This window comes from Vanessa tameamea, chromosome 4 (genome assembly GCF_037043105.1).
Source record: "Vanessa tameamea isolate UH-Manoa-2023 chromosome 4, ilVanTame1 primary haplotype, whole genome shotgun sequence".
Lineage (NCBI taxonomy): Eukaryota > Metazoa > Arthropoda > Insecta > Lepidoptera > Nymphalidae > Vanessa > Vanessa tameamea.
Window position 1 is genome coordinate 4,368,064 of NC_087312.1, and position 18,430 is coordinate 4,386,493.

General features: G+C 29.5%; 2 protein-coding genes across 3 annotated transcripts; one reads left to right on the top strand and one right to left on the bottom strand.

Annotated features, from left to right (window-relative positions):
* LOC113394428 (L-threonine 3-dehydrogenase, mitochondrial) lies at positions 1-6,951 on the top strand. The gene is made up of 4 exons (XM_026631735.2): positions 1-212; positions 3,595-4,119; positions 5,543-5,809; positions 6,777-6,951. Exons 1-4 carry the CDS (start codon positions 113-115, stop codon positions 6,911-6,913), a joined length of 1,029 nt encoding a protein of 342 aa, XP_026487520.1. The 5' UTR covers positions 1-112; the 3' UTR covers positions 6,914-6,951.
* Positions 6,952-7,955: 1,004 nt separating this feature from the next.
* LOC113394423 (transmembrane protein 18) lies at positions 7,956-17,479 on the bottom strand. Of its 2 annotated transcripts, XR_010309981.1 has the most exons (5): positions 17,260-17,479; positions 16,576-16,693; positions 14,724-14,872; positions 9,803-13,142; positions 7,956-8,456 (listed from the first exon to the last, which is right to left on the bottom strand). XR_010309981.1 is itself a non-coding variant. In XM_026631730.2 (4 exons), exons 1-4 carry the CDS (start codon positions 17,314-17,316, stop codon positions 13,023-13,025), a joined length of 444 nt encoding a protein of 147 aa, XP_026487515.1. In that variant the 5' UTR covers positions 17,317-17,479; the 3' UTR covers positions 7,956-13,022. The 2 variants fall into 2 exon arrangements, 1 of the variants encoding a protein (XP_026487515.1); XM_026631730.2 differs by having other exon boundaries at positions 7,956-13,142.
* Positions 17,480-18,430: the final 951 nt, after the last annotated feature.

Here is an 18,430-nt window from a genome sequence, read left to right on the forward strand (position 1 = left end):
TTAAACCTTACTGTTCACTTAACACGTTAACAGTTCAAATCTGTCTATAAGACAGCAATAACGTATTTTCGCAATAATAAATTTGTTATATAAATATTATATTTTGTTCAAAATGACGTTGTTGAGGAAAGCATGTTGTGCGTTTGCTATTAATGCAAGAAGATATAGTTCTAACGTACAAAATAAAAAGCCTCCGAAAATTTTAATCACCGGTAAGTCTATTTAGGGCATTCTTGGAATGAAAACTGAACTTAGAATGTTTATTTTTCGTGTAAACATTGCTTTGAATAAAGCAATAAATAATATATGAAATATTATTTCTATATTGAATTTAGAAATAATATTTCATATACAGTTTTCATGAATAATCAATCATAGAAATAAATAATTATTATTTAATTGAATATTGGTATCGTTTAAAATTTTGCGAACTGAATATCACAAATAAGGTTCTAGTGACGACCTAAATTACAAGCAGTGTAAAATTCGCGTTATGTTCGCTGGAAAGCCTTGACATGCGGTTTTGCAGTAATTGTATATTAGAACAACTCGTTTCGATATTTCGATTTAAACTAGTTTTGATGTGACTCAGTAAATCTCAAAATACAAATGTATTCGGTTCCTGCTACTTATTATGGCCTTGCTATATTTACTTCGCAAATATACATGCAAACATGGTAAATAAAATTTTTATAACTATACCTAAAACAACTTGGTTAAACAATTTTTTTAATTGATTTATTCATATTTTAATCGGAACCTTTTCCATTTAAATTTTAAAACTAATTATGTCGTAAAAAGGATTTTTAGGGGTTCAGATATGTTTGCATAATAGTAAATTTTGCAACTATATCGTTATTTAAAAAAAAAATAGCAATCATTTTTGTTCTCGTTTAATTTTAAATTTATGTTCATTTTCCTCATATTAGTTTCGTCACTTTAGTCTGACCGTTGCTTTAAATATAAATTATATATTAAACAGTGACTTAATGATACTTTTTTTTTATTTGTTATCTTTTATATATCTCTCATATCTCACCACGGTATATTAAAATACAAAAAAAAAAACAGTAACTGTGTTTTGACGACCTCAAACAATGCGGAGTGCCATTATATGACAATCAGATGTGCAAGTCTCAATTTCCCGTATGTATAATGGAAACCTGGGATGCCTTACTTGGTGGTAGGTATTTCTGCAAGCCAACCTAGGAAAGTTACTATTAATCACATATTCTATTGTCAAACAGCAACTCAGTCTTGTGGTATTATGATTTGAACAGTGTGTGAACCGGTGTATCTACAGACGTCAAAACCTCTTAATCAAATTCCAAGGTTGCGCATTAGCGATGTAAGGAGTCGTTAATATATCATACAATGGCGGTGGTGACATAAAATCAGGTCGCTCATTTTCCCGTCCGCCTAATTATTTTATAAAAAAACTCATTTAACTCACTTACGTAAAATTGTGTAAACTAATTTATATATATTTTCTTGGAAAACTAAACAATATATTAATAATATTCACGTAGTTTAGTTTATATCTGATTTGTTTGTTGAACGGATCTTTCCACGTTTCCACATCAGCATAAGTAAACGTATGACGAAATGAGATAAACAATTAACTTACACAATAATATTTACTATAATTATTATTCATTTTTGCAAATAATGTACACTTAAATATCAAAAAATAGAAATATTAATTTTTGCTATATATATGCTTTTTATGCTTGTGGGATAGTAGAGCCAGAGAATAGCACTGGAAAAAAGTGATTGGCCATCCCGAAAAACTTTAAAACCTGGAGAGAAAAATGTAATAAACACTACCTTTGTACCACCAGAAAAGGTTTTGTTGCCCCCTCTCCATATTAAATTGGGGTTGATGAAACAATTTGTAAAATCGCTGCAAAAGGATGGAGACTGTTTCAAATATTTATGTACAAAATTCCCGAAGCTGTCAGAAGCAAAGTTGAAAGAGGGAGTTTTCATCGGCCCCGACATAAGAAAACTTTTAACGGATCCTTCATTTGTGGAAACTATGAATGAGAAGGAAAAAGAAGCTTGGGTATCGTTCAAGGACGTAGTGCGAAAGTTTTTGGGAAATACTAAAGATCCTAACTATAAAACCATTGTACAACGGATGCTAGTAGCATACGAAGCTCAAGGCTGCAAGATGAGCTTGAAGGTCCATTTTTTACACTCTCACATAGACTATTTTCCTGAAAACCTGGGAGCTTACAGTGAAGAGCAGGGGGAGCGATTTCACCAGGATGTCCGTGATATGGAGAGAAGGTACCAAGGGCGATAGGATGTCACTATGCTTGCTGTACGTTGCTTACTGTTGGCTGCTTAAGCGAGAAACTGAAGATGAAATTCGGAAAAGGACTCGTCAAAGTATCAAGCAAAAGAAGAAGAGGTTTCATAAAGAACATGAATAAGTATATGTATCAAAATAATATTTCGTTTGCTTTAAAAATAAATACTTATTGTTTGAAAATTTTGAATAAAGGAGTGTTTTAACCAATTTTTTGTATTTGAATTTGCAAAAAATACTTATGTGATAGAAAAAAATGGCCATCACTTTTGAAATCAGCGCACTCTAAAACATATAGTTCAGTAAAAATATCTCATGCAGTTGATAAAAAATTTTTTTTGGCAGGCCTGTGTTATTATTATAGAAAACGATTTTTTATATCTAATAATATATAACATTAAATGTAAATATTTTATAATGATTTTATGTACTATTTTTGGTTAATATTTCTTATGGCGCCAATGTCTGTGGGCGATTGTGACCAATTACCACCAAGTGACTACTTCGCTAAAAATAACTATAAAATGAGAATAATTTTATGTATGTTTTTCTTCTCGATATTACTTTCACGTGCTTATTAAGATCTTAGATTATAATAGTAGATCCTACATCGATAGCACAATATCTGTATATAAACAGATAAAGACAACAGTTTTGTATCAGTATTTTCTTCTCCTCTGTTTCTCAAGCGATTTTCAATTTAATTCAATTCTTAGTTTAATGGCTAGTTTAATATTTAGTTATTACAATTATGAACAGAACAAAACGCTCTTTTTTGGTGGATACATGCTTCAGCTTCATTAAAAAAAAATAGAAAAAAAATATTAGGACATGCATTTCGTGCTACGTACGAAGGTACATAAATAATAATAAAAAATAATTTATTTTTCTTGAATGTTCAATGATTGAACATGATGAAACACTAGTTTTCGTTTAAAATAAACTCATTTTTTGTTTAACAATTTAAATTTATTGAATACTAAAGAAGTAACAAAAAATGAACACATGAATTCAGGTTTTACAATAAAATTACCTTTTACTAACTCTAGCCACCTTTCCTACTGTACCTAATGAAACATATAAGTATTAACGCATTAATGTCGATTATAATTGTTCAAATAAGTTTTTTTTTTTTAATATAGGGTACACGAGCAAGTTCTCCTTACAACAAACACATATTTAAGATTTCGGTACTAAAGTAGATTATTAGAAATTATTTTTGTCCAATAATATATTTAGTGACGAAAATCTATATAAACTAATGAAGCTTCATTTTACAGGGGGTCTAGGTCAACTTGGAGTCGAGTGCGCAAAACATTTAAGAGGAAAATATGGCAGAGAAAACGTTATACTGTCCGACATTATCAAGCCAACCAATGAGGTTTTCAACGATGGACCATACATCTTTGCCGACATATTAGATTTTAAAGGCCTTCAGAAGATAGTCGTTGATCACAGAGTTGATTGGCTTATACATTTTTCAGCACTCCTTAGTGCAATCGGTGAACAAAATGTACCGTTAGCAGTGAGAGTGAATATAGAAGGAATGCATAATGTTATTGAACTTGCAAAGCAATACGGGCTTCGTATATTTGTTCCGAGCACCATTGGCGCATTTGGACCTGATTCACCGAGGAATCCTACTCCAAATATAACAATACAAAGGCCGAGAACAATTTATGGTGTTTCCAAAGTACACGCGGAATTGTTAGGCGAATATTACTACCATAAGTTCGGATTGGACTTCCGCTGTTTAAGATTCCCAGGCGTAATATCAAGTGATCCTCCAGGTGGAGGCACCACAGGTCGGTTTTATACATACATATATAAGACTTCGTTAACAATCGACATTTTTACAAATTTTTAATATTTTTAATCAAATTTCAAGATTTTTTTAGGACCAGCATTGTTCATTTATCTCAACTAATTTCCACCGAATTTGATTCGTTTATAAGACGAGGGCCTTCAGGTGTGAATTAATTTAATATTGATAAAAATATTTAAAATTTAAAAGAGTACTTACTCGCACATTATTCTATTTTCTATTATATGATGTTTAAGAAGCCTCGTTAGGATTTAGATACTCTTATTTCTTATTGAAAATGTTTCTTGGTACAATTTTTACTACTAGGCTAATAATAGTGTTTACCTCATGAGCAAAAATAAAAAAATTGGTAGGTAGGTATAGTACGACACAATTTAAATGTAGCATCGAAAAATTTAAAAAAAAAGGACAATTAATCGTCAATTTTACTAAATCAAGATTCCAAGATTTTCTTACATACATAGTTACAAGTGAAGCGTGTTAAAAAGATACATGTCACGAACTGGGCTCAAGAAGGAGACAATACTTAATCCGCCGAATTGTATTATCTCTATACAAAAATGGTAACACGTTCATAAAAGGATATACGTGTATTCACCATTCAAAATATATCTTATTCAACATAGACTTACACAGCTTCATATAGCTTAAGAATGTTTCGAAACTGTAATTTATATTACCGATGTTGAAAGGTAAGTACGTTTGATCTCACATCAAATCAACGCTTAGGTACTTTACTTGATTGCGGTCAAACGCAAGTCCATCTCACAAAAACAAACATATTTATAAGATTAAAATATTAATTTATTTTTGATAAGTATTATTACAAATTAATAAAATCCTTAAGGATAAAATCATTTTTTTACGTTTGAATTGCTACACTTAAATTCGACCCCGTATTTATGGCTCCATAACGCCAAAAACAGTTTAATCTAATTTACATTATTTTATCATAATTATACCGCAATCGCGAAATAAGTTCCATCTAGTACCTACATTTCAAACTAAGCTGCTCATACCATACAATTACGATCATAACTGGAACTAAACAGCCTCTTTTCGCAATCAACTACCGTCCAGCACTAATCCAATATTTATATCCTAGCGGATAAATATATTCGCAATTAAATTCGTATTTTAATTGTGTAACACAAGAAAAAATGTTTATTAGTTTGTGATATTAGTATCTTCATGTAATAATTCTTTCATGCTCTGCTCTAACAATCACGGCTTCGCAAAACCCGTTCTCAGTGCGCCTCTGATTTGCGAAACGAATGTCTCTATGTCTTAAGGTCAAACTGTACTGTATTAATAATAAGTCTAGTCTAGTAATAGTCTGTGAGTACTGTCTACTCAAGTTACCTGTCTTATTAATAAAAATATAGCTAATCAATGTTTTACAGATTATGCTATAGCTATTTTCCACGACGTGCTGCGAAAGGGTCACTACGAATGCTATCTGAAGCCCGACACCAGACTACCAATGATGCACGTGAAGGATGCTCTTCGCGCACTTTCGGAATTCTTAGAAGCACCAAGCAACACGCTTAACAGAAGAGTATACAACGTCACATCAATGAGCTTCACTCCTGAAGAACTGACCGACAAGATGATCAAACATATTCCAGATTTTACCATCACATACAAACCTGACAGTCGGCAGGATATCGGTATGTCACTTTCAATTATTAAGTTACTTATAATTATTGCTTTAGTAAACTGTTACTAATATGCCAAGGAGTAATAACGAATAAACAACTTTGCCATTAAATTGACGTAATGTCGTTGGTCGAAATCATGAAAAATCTATGATATTTATTTTACGTAATAGTTTCGAATGTCAGCGAAGTTGGTAGGTGTCGGAACTTTGGAAGTAAAAATTAAAGTGAAGTAGATTTGTATTATAAATAAAAATATATTTACTATTAATGTAGTCGAGCTATTAGCAAATAGCTTGATATATAAATCCAAGGCTTTCTTATTTATTCCTTCTTCGATTGGAAGAGTTGACTATAAGTAATTATTTCCTAAGGGATTATCTCAGTGTCTTTGGTAAGATAGTACCTATATAGTATATTATAAAATTGACATTACGCCAGAGAGTAGGACCTATGCGGATATCCTTATAATGTTAAAAATATATCCTAGACAAGACGGGTTAGTGTGCAGTATCAAAGTAAAGTAAAAACTGTGCTTTTTGACGTCTCACTGATGTTCTAAGGCCTCATCTCCTTTTTGAGACGGCTTGAAGCTTACTTCACCATGCTGATTAAATGTGGTTTCAATTCAAATACAGTTGACCTCACGATGTTTTCCTATGCCGCTCAGCACGAGATGAAATATAAGCACAAATTACGCACATGAAAAACTGTTGTGATTCCGTTGTTTGAACTCGGATCCATCGGTTAAGATACACGTCTTCTAACCACTGGGCAATAAAGGCTCGTAGTGGCGTTAGTCTCGTTATAAAGTAAAGCCCGTAATGTCCAACTGCAGAGTGCAGAGCAAAGTTCTCTCTTTTTAAGTAAGGTTTACATTTAGGTTTTACGTTACCTTCCGGGTGCGTATTGGCCCAGCTGGAAACAGTACAAAGCATGTTATGTAAAATATTTTAAAAAAATATTATTTTTTTTCCAGCTGATTCCTGGCCCCAAGTGTTCGACGACAGCGAAGCAAGACGAGACTGGAACTGGAAACCCACCGTAAACTTGGACGATTTAGTTTCCCTTATGATAAAAGAAGTTAAGGAAAAAATAGTCGCCAATGGCTTTTGAACAAATATTTCAAAAAATGTATATACAATTTTAATTATTTCCGTCGTTTTATTTATAAAAAAAATCACACATAATATTATAAATTATTTTAGAATTATTACCAAAACTTAATAAATAATAATAATTAATAACCCAGTATGTATGTATGTAGCAGTATGCGGGCTGCCAGCGAATGCAAAAGAACTAGGTGAGATCCTAAAAATTTTGTTATGGTATTCACTCCTAGAACACGCCTTAACTGAAGTTAAATTAATACTTTTAGCTACAAAAATATTTAAAAAAAAGTTGAATGAAAAAGTAAAATAAATAAAATTAAAAATGTTGCCTAGATATTTCTATTACTCGTCTTTATTGGAGTGAGGGTTCTTAATATTATATCATCATTGCTAAGGAACTATTTCGTTGCTTAAAAAATATATAATATTATCTTCAACTGTACAGTAACTCATATATTATTAAATGTAAAAAAAAATATATATATGAGAAATTAGTTTCTCTTGCCTATATATTCATAGCAAACATTTCATACAAGTCGACTTGGAAGTAAAAATTAATATTCTATGGGCGACAGTAGATACCTATCTGTTTTTATATTTTTTGTGGTGTTTGCGTGTTTAGCGTTCATACACGTGCCGAGTTACTTTATTTATATAGATTTCGTTGATGTAAGATATCACAATCTTAATAATATTAAAATGTGAAAGTTTGAATATTTGTTACTCATCACAAAAGAACGGCTGAACGGATTTTGATGAAGTTTTGAATAGAGATAGCGTATTCCCTAACTTAACATCATAATCACCCTCTATAATTTTATATGTATATACAATATTCATATAATACTATCGTCATCTGGCAGACGTTTTCCTACCTTTTATATTGTCCTGTTTTATATACGAAGATGAAATGCTGAAATCTAGTGAGTTGCACCAAAATGTATAAGATAAAACCATACGTACATATCACGCCAACTTTATTGGTGATCGGCCAAATTATGTTGAATTATATATTTTTATCTCTAAGATTTTTAATAAATAAAACATTTACTTAACATAAATTTTTATTTAAGCATTTATTCATCATCGCCAATTAGTTAACTGTTAGTACGTGATTTAGGCAATATGCTATCAGTGTAAGAAAACATGACATTGACAACTATTACATACAATACAAGACCTAAAATTGCATATCTTAAATAAATACTTATTATCTTTAGAGTACCATGTACATTTTAATTTTCAAGTATATTCTTACACTTACGGATTTCACTATAAAATATAATTCAAGGTAATACCAGTTTAAAACAAATGTAACAAACGTGATGTTTTATTGACGTATTTGTGAAAAAAATATCTAATCATAAATACATACAACAATTACTAAAAAATACACAATTTCGACTTTTTTTTCGATATTTAGTTTAGATTTTAGCTATCGATAAACGCTCGACGAGTCTCGATAAAACTACAGTTTCCGTTGCTTTCATTACGGAGCGGGATCTTCGAAACGTGTTCTTCTCAAAGCAGAGTAACATTTTGGTAACCTGAATAGTTTATGATAATATTATGAACACCAGCTCACATTGCTTTCTTACGGTACACGTACCATATGACATTAAGAATCACAACAAAAATGGCCATGAAAATAATGCCTTAAACATTTCCAGTATATGAAAAATTCCAGAGATAATACTATATCAAGGTATTTTTGATAATTCGGTGTACAATATTTTTTTAAAGAAAAAGTTGCCAGAATATAACATACATATATAGAGAAAATCAAATTGCAAACTACGATTAACAATTGTTTGAAGTTTGATTTTCTTTAAAAAAAAAAAGTAATAAAATTATATTACTTGTGGGGGTATAGATTGAGTTAATTATCTTTTATGAGAGCAATATGCTTTCTTTATTGACAATCAGTCTTCGCTGCACATCGTTAATCTAATAACGAGAATGGACGTAATTCAAATTGTGTTTATACCTCCTATCACCTCAACGACGACGATCATTATTAATATCAAGTCAATATATGACCGACTTTACCTTAAAAATGAATGCGTGTGCAAATTCAATTAAATCCTTTTGCGTCAGAACCGTTTCAATAAGATGTTACACATAGAAACGAACTCAGACACGACATTTAATTTGTATTAGTTTGTACACAAAGATGTTTAATGTCAATAAAATGGTTAATTTTATTGAAGTTTAATAACAAAAAAAGTCTCAGTAATATTTTCTTATTTTAAATCATGTTGATATAATCTACACAGTGTTACTAGTTGTGAAAATTCTAACCACTTAATAACTATATCCATTACGTGACATATCTACATTGTTTTTTATATTAAATATAATAACATAAAAAGTAAAATCGTTTATATGTATATTTTAACAATAGTCATTTGTTTTCGAACACAGAATTTCCCTTTTAGTGTTATATATCAACGCTGCATTTATAAAAAGCAGACAAAGACGGAAATAAAAAATGTAGACGAAATATTTACAGCGGCTTACAAAACTTTTCTCCCTTAACAAAACATATTCTATAGATAATATATTAAAAAAAAAAAAAAACCGAAAATAAATGTCGGTCGACTTTTTAAGAACGCAGCGTTATAATATATTTTATAGGTCATCTGTTTACGAATAAATGCACCTAAAGAATTACTCTTACATTAATTTAGAATAGTGACTATCGTTTTAAATTCAACAATTTCAGCCTATAATGCGTTGTATCAGGCAAGTTTACATCGAATTATCAGCACTTACCAATTACATTTATATTACAAATTACATATCACACAAAAAAATAAAATATTCTTTATACCGATGATTTTGTTAATCGAAAAATGTATGTCAATTGCACGAGTATAAATTGTTACATCACCATTCCAGCGAATGACACGTGCCGTATATCATGAAGTACAACACTAGTTGAGCGGGCACGTGCCGCGATTAGCCGTAAAACTTTACAGTATAGCTCCCTCAGCTATATAGATCTACAAACTCACGAACGAACAAGCGCCACTCATACAATCACGACGATAAGCTTGGAGGGGCGCGCCTTCGCGAGAGAATAGATTTAAAGCGATTTTTATTAACGATTGAGTTCAAGAGCAACCACGGTTAATAAATTGCTCACATTTCTTTGTATACATGTGATTATCACGTGGCGTTTAATCTGTTAGCAATTTTATATTATTGTTTAACAAGTGTACTATTTTATTTATTATATTTACTTTATTTATTTGGAAGATGTATATAAAGGTAAATTTATGGCACATACAAAACATATTACACACTGAACTATTGTATAACGTTATTTTTTCTTGGTAACTGGTATTTGAATTAATTTAATGAATGTAACGCATATTTTCAAAAAAAAAAATTTCAAACTTATTTATTCAAGCAAATGAATAAAATATTATAAACATTTTCGTGTAAATTTATCATCATCAAAATAAAAACAAATTGCTCATCACAAAAATTAAACATAACGAATAATTACATAAAATACAATTACATTTTAAATATCACGGATCCAGACTAATCAAATTTAATAAGTCTACATCAGTAGTTCCCAAATTTATTTTTCTCGTGGACCACCTATTGGCATGTGAACTAAATTTAAATTTGTTTAATATTGGTGCTTTTATGCTCTTAGTAACCCTACGAGTATTTCGGCAATTAAAATCAATGAATTTGAATTTGATAAAAACTGATGACGAGAAAAATAAAAAAACGGTAGGTACCTTTGGCATCAAGTATTTATAGTGGTGATCACGTTCATGTCTGAACAAGCATTAAGCATTGTCGGGCGGATAGCGCTTTGCAAGTCTATACACAATTTGTACGTAATATCGAATACGCAAGTTTGGACAAGTAACAGTCGCTTGCCTTATTAAAATATTACCTCCTTAGTTAGGTACTTAAAACAATGTAGGTAGGCCCTTATAAAAACTATGCTTACATTTTTGCTCTTTACTATCAAAAGCAGATAAATTTTCGTGGACCCCCATTAACATCTTATGGACCCCCATTTTTTATTCACGCCTACGTAGACCCCCAGCAAGTCTCCCGTGGAACCCTGGGGATCCACCTGGACCACTTTGGGAATCACACACATAAAAAAATAAAAATATATATACCTATATAATGATGCTTTAAAGTACTTAAGTACACGGTTTCTATCGAGATAATTTGATATTATCATTATAATCACACGAAAATTATACCTTCTAACATATTTAAAAAAAAAACGGATTAGAGTGTCAACGATTATACATATTTATCAACTAATCGAGCTCTTAGTAATGGGAAAGTGTGTCGTATCTCTCCCACATGTAGTGCTGTAAAACATCGATATTTTAATAACGATTATTTTCAAATTCATTCCTTAAGAGCCAATGAAATAAAATATATTTCGGTTTTGACATAGATTACATATAAGTTAGTCATAAGTAAGGCAAGATTTAACCAAACCGCATAAAAAACTAGTTCATAGACAATTAATAGTATAACTTCTTGCATAATAAGTAATCGTAGATTCTTTGTTCATTCTCACATTCGTGTTTAATGACTGTAAAATAATTTAACACGCAAGATTTTTGTTTAAATTTTTACGTTAGTCATTCCAAATTTAAATTATAAATATACTAGCAATTCGATAACAGTAAAAATTTATGTACATTTTCGTACATAATTATTTGTATAACTTCAGTAACGCGCATTCCGTTATTACAAAGATGACAAACAGTAAACATACTTCGAAATATGAAAACGTCCGGAATTATCATAATTCACGTCATAATTAATACGCAAGAGTAACTAGCGCGAAAAAAAGGATGGAATTAAAGTTGTTACCTACTAAGAATATTGACACAGATTCCAAATTTTAAATATAATCATTTTGTCTTCAATCGCCTAACTATGAACAATAATTCGGTTTTTATACGTACATTACGCAAATGTGTACCAATTACGCGAAAAATATGTTTTTATATAATTGTATAATAAAACGTGTTGTAATAAAACTAGTCAGAAATATATTTTAAAAATATCTTCCGTTCCGATCTTTTGTTAAACATTATCTTTGAACTAAATTGAAGAGGAATTTTTCTACCAGATAGTCTACATTTATTTCTCTAAGCTGGTCTCATCGACCTCGGATCTGAACAGTGTTAGAACTTGCAGTCAAAGTTCAACACAAGCAAGCGGTATGTCTTACTTAATACAACTTACTCTTACATTAATAACTTAGAATATTTGAATGGATATTCTCTTGACATTATGTTTACGCACAAACACCAATTTTAACTAAACTTATATAATAACATTTATATAGTAACAATCATTAAATATTGCACATCTTATTATGGCCATTGACAATAATTGACGTAGAACACATAGATATAGTCATCATCACGTTACCAATTTAATACAAAACAGTAATGAAAAATGTTAGGAATACTTAATCAATATTCAATAGAAAATGTTAAAGGTAAACAATATTATTGTTTTTTAGAAAATTAATTTATTTTCGTATAACAAATTTATCATTGATTTAGTCAAGAGAAATAGGAAATTTGATTATAATTTTAGTGAAAGAAAAAAAAAATGTCGCCTCGATGTTTATAATAATAACGTGAATAGGTTCGTTACATGTTTTCTCCTGTCATATATAAGTTACATGATAAATTAGAAAACCATAAACTTCATAGAACACAGTTGTATATGTATACGGGCTCGAAGGACCAAAATCTTAATCCTACATAATGGGTTATTGAAACAATAAAAAGCAGCACATCTAACGCGTTACTATTAATATCTTAACACTAAGGATTAAAAAAAACATATTTCTGCGAAAATCCAATACACAACGCAACACTTCGCGTTAACATCCACCCTAAAAGTCACTAAAAGTTTTAAAGCTTAATCATTTTTAATGAACGTAATAAGCCGTTAGTAAATAAGCGAATAGGTTTAGGATAAAATATTCATCGTCAAATCGAAATAAAATATTTTAAAATCAGGATACCTTGCCTCAGATGTTAGCAATCAGATATCAAATCAGTTCCGATATTACACTATAATACAGTTTGTTTTACTTATTCCGCCTTCATGTGTAGCTGCTGCTCTCTGTGCATGTTCAGTTCTTTGAGGCGTTGTCTGAGCTGCGCTTTCTTCAGATTTGTCATTAGTTGTGTAGATTGGTAGAGCCATGAACCCTGGAAATATTTCATTAGTGTTAAAATTCTATATTGTTTATACTATCTATCATTCTAGCCCTTCATTTCTTCTTCATACCAAATTTTCAATTCAGTTGTGGTTTACCCGTCTTAGAGTAACAGACGGACAGACATATAAAGTTACTTTTGCATTAATAATTTTTGTATACATTGTGAACTATTAAACCGAAAAATTTACAATTCGCTAATATAAATATTTTTTTAAAAGCGAAACCAGTTTCACGTGTAATATAAATGCCATAATTGATAATATTATTCTTCGTTTTCTTAAACGTTTACAAGTTTTATTGGCCCGATCCGGTGGTTTTAGCTCAGAACCTGAGGATACACAAGCTATCCCCACTAATGACTAAATCTACGAGTCGATCGAGGCAAAATCACATTGATTACTATTTTATATAAATACTCAAAGCTAATTCAATATTCGTTTCATTTAAAGCATATCGAATAAAAATAAAAAAACATGATTAACCGATCGAGCTCGTTTTTTTTTTAAAATACTTCGAAAGAGGATAAGTTCAAATAAGTTTGACAAACAACGATTTTTAAAATGACTACTATAAGATATAGGAAGTATATAAATAACAATAAACTTATATATTATCCTTTTACATTACATTTTGATAGAATAATACAATACGTAATAATAATTATCTTTGAGTTTTTAGTTTATCTACATTTTTATTTTGAGATAAATCTTACGATCAAATTAAAAGTTAAAAAGTGCTTAAATAATTTAGAATTCGAATTCGACACTGGCACGTAAATATTTTAAATTACCTATCTGAATAGATTACAAAACAACGTAACCTTTGGATGTCCGTTTAATCTGTACAATCCATATAAACGAATGTATACGGCTTAATAGCGATTTAATGAGTGTTGTTTTTTTTTTAATTTAATTACGTTGCTATATATACACTGCAGTCTTTCAACGGATCGAATAACGTAATTAAGGTTATGATATCTTTGTATTGTTAATCTTCTGAATTTATATAAAAAAAATATGAATCATAAATTTACAATGCAATTGCGTTCTTAATATGAAGAAATAACTTTATAATCATAACCATTCCGGTCACTTATGTTATTTATAGCGTGTAATTGATATATTTTTGACGATAAATAAAGTAAGTTAAACCCGGAATGTTTAATAATAATAACATTAGGAACACTTACAATTCATTTGTAGTTAGATAAAAATAACTTTGTAATGAATTAGTTGCCCGTTCGGACTACGTACGGATAAAATAAGCATTCAAATATTATTACTTCTTACTTTAAAGAACATAGACTTTCATACAAAAACACCTCTTCCACTTCCCCCTTAAAGTTTAAGCATATATTGCTTAAACTTTAAAATCAATCTATAATCCAAATTTGAACTTTCTAGATTCTGATAAAAATTAGTCAGGACATCGATCTTATAATCATAGTTGTTATATTAATATAATCAAAGAATATTTAGAACGGTTATAATCGAGGAACTCGTAGATAACGTACAATCATCGGACCATGGCGTGACTGTAATACGAGATACGAAAAAATATATCAACTTACCACCATTATCATGCAGTTTAGTAATATAGGTATACAGAAGACGACCGATATGAACAGGCCTTTACTATCGAAGTATTGCTGCCTTGAAAATAGATTCCAGTTCCTTGCGGCAACTTCATTTATGCTCTCCGAAAAATAAACAAGCAATACTGCAAGAAAAAATATATAAAAATACACTTTACAAATTTTGAATAATAATACCTATACACCGTTACTTTGATTAAACATTTCAAAATAAAATAACATACTATATTTACTAATTTAACATTTAAAATTGAATATCTTTTGAATCTAACCGATTGTTCGGTTACTTCATCATTTTTCACATTTTAATTTTACTCTTCTTCACCTTATCTTTTTATTTCACATATACATAGATACCATAACAATATAAGATAAAAGAGGTCATAAAATTATATAAATAACAGTTTATTAATTAAAATTTAGATAATAATTTCATATCTGAAATAATTTGACAGGTAGAAAACACTCACAAATTATAATTATGTCTGAAGAGCAAAATAAAAAAACCTTGGGTTTAAGATAAGAAAAATGTAAATAATACAAACAAACCAGTGAGCCATAACTCTAATTTCTCACTAATGTAATGCAAATATGTAGATTAATTGAACTAAATTCTTCAAAAGTTTTATTACATAGTAACTCTGATTTCAGCCAATACAAACCGACATGTGAAAATATTACTTATTTATAATATATAGACTGCTTTATCATAAATCACCTGATTTATGAAGTATATATATACCAATGGCAATCACAATAGTATTTCATTTTATTGTATCTATAGATTTTGACATATAAAATCAATTGAGAATTGTCCCTCTTTAGCAACTTCAAATAAATCATTGAGAGGATTCCTAGATTTAATCTACATAAGCTAATATCCACAATTCCTATACTAACATATCACATAAATACAATGTGAAATCTGTAGGTAAGCCAAGCAAGTGATATATTTAACTTATACCAAACATTTGCAAAACTAAATACATTAGAATTTAAACAATGAATATTTATAATTTCGAACACTCTTCGACTAACAATGTTAAATATCAAACAAGGTTTATACGAGCATTGTTAAAGGTCAAGAACATAACATTAACTTTCTCGAATTGTTAATTCTTTTTTTATTCAACTGGATTGTTTTTAGTTATTCAATAAAAATACTTTAGAATAAGTATATTGCTTTTGAATGAAACAAAACCAAAAACACAAAGCATGTTAATGTCAATTTGATTCAATTAATAAATTTGATCAACATTCACACTGATTTATTTCTCCGAATTGAGTTCCTAATATGGAAAAATTACTACAAATTTCATAGCAGAGTATTTCTCCACAAAATGTAGCTACAAAGCCATATATAACATATTCACTAGTAAAAAATGTCATACAAATGCATTAGAAAATTTAATTTACACAAACCAAAGTAAAAGAAAAGATGGAGGATAAACAACTATCTTTATCATTGAATCTGATTCAATATTTAGGTAGTATGAGCTACATCCAAGTTTAGAAACTTTGTACAAACATCTACATTAGAGAATATTTGTTGCAGAATTCCAATTTTCTAACATAGAGTGAAAACATCGAATGTCTATATACATTGGAATAAACATAAGTGTTTACAATACAATTATAACTTATAACTGCCATACATACCCAATAACAGTGTTGATATTCGTAATTATCTGCTAATGTTTACTAGTGAATATGTAGTTTAACATTTCAATAATTTTAATTTCTTATGGTAATCTCTATATGGATAATAATGCTAATATTACAAAACAAAATAACTTTTTAAAATAAAGATGGATTATTAAATACTTACATAATGTGATGAAAAGGATTATTTGAAAATTGCTATAGTTCCTTGTTGAAAAACAGGTAAAAGTAACTAGTACATGAAAAGACAAGAGAGCTATGAGCCATGGGTCTCTCCATTCAATCTGAAAATAAATAATATATAATAATAATTATATATATATTAGACTTATCATAACATACACTAGTTTATTTCAAAGTAAACAGTCTTTATAACATAATATAAATATAATTTTTCTTTATATCCAACAGTTAAACATAAAAGGAAAGTCTTTTAAACAAATGCAAAAATGTGGAATATTTAAATTCTAATAATTCAGAAATATGTTTTTAATTAAAATATATGTTACATTAATAAAAATATAAAAGTAAAAAGGTAGTTATTCAAGGATTTAAAGAGATAGTCGTATGTTATATAAAATTAGAGACGACCTCAATACTAACTAAGAACTAAAGAAAATAATACTTCATATTAAACACAATTATCACAAAAAAAATACAATATATAAATAGAAATAATATCAATATATATTTTTAAAATTAAGACCTGTAAATACTTTTTTCAATGTGAAAATTTCGAATAATACACTTTCAATATTTATTTTAGAGTACTTAATGCACAATCCTTATATTTTTATTAACGTATTTGCCGCATCATTCGATGGACTGATGGAGTCAACAAAATACTTACACTTTTAATGTATGAAACGAAATCTGATATTTCATTGACTTCGATAAAACCCTCCATGATTTTATTCTTTTGAGATTTATCACAAAATTCACAGAGTGTATTTACTTTACGTCCTCAGATTAATCACTAATTAAAATGTATAGTCACAGAAGTTAGTAGGAGTTTGAGAGTAACACAGTAAAGACAAAATAAATTTGACAAAGCGATAAATAAAACAAGTACCTATAGAGGCACAGATTATATTACAAAATAGAGTATACTAAAATTATATATAAATTTGGAAACGAACGGTCATATTAAAGTTGTTTATTTAATAAATGCGAAGTGCCTGATTTATTAAAACAATTCTTCCATCTTGATATATAACTCAGTGCAAACTAGGCACGTTGCATTTTAAGGCTCATCAACTGCGAATGAAGCCCGACCTCGCTATAATTTTCTTTTTATTTTGCCATGTATAATCTTGATTATAACAGCATTGCGAACCGTCCTTTACAGGTTGCATTTGCATTTAAAACGTGCTAAGCTAAAGGGACTATCTTGTAGTTTCAGCAACTTTTATTGTATAAACATGCGTTGCGCTAATTTGAGAAATGCGGTGGTTGGTTTTGTAAATAGTAATAACATAAGACGTCCCAATACAAAACAAATTAAATAAAAAAGTAATATTTTTAGCTCTAAATTTTGGCATGATCGTTCTTGACAAGCAGTCCATCCCAATTAAGTAGAGTCATTTTTCTTCATTAAAGTAGATAAATAATTTTCGGGCTCAGCTAGGCCACTCAAGGTAGCTCAAGCCTCGCTGATTTACGTAGCTCAGTTAAGTGTTTTTTGACTTCACGCAGCTACTCAGATTCAACGGGAATGTGTTCCAAAATAACACATGAAAATGTGCCACTGGAGGGCTAAAATATCCTTTCATTTTGAGGTAGGTTGAGATAGGTTGGAGCATATCCCGAAAATCTTTTAACCGAATGTTAATGCTTTGTTTAAAACTAGTAAGATAGTATACCATTGTATAGATACAATACACGAAACCCAATAACAGTATTGTATATTATATATTGAATATATTGATAACTGAAATGTTCAAATTATGTGTGTAAGGACAAATTTTATTAAAATACATTTATAAGAGTGTTCCATTCGAATCGATCAATAGTAGACGTCA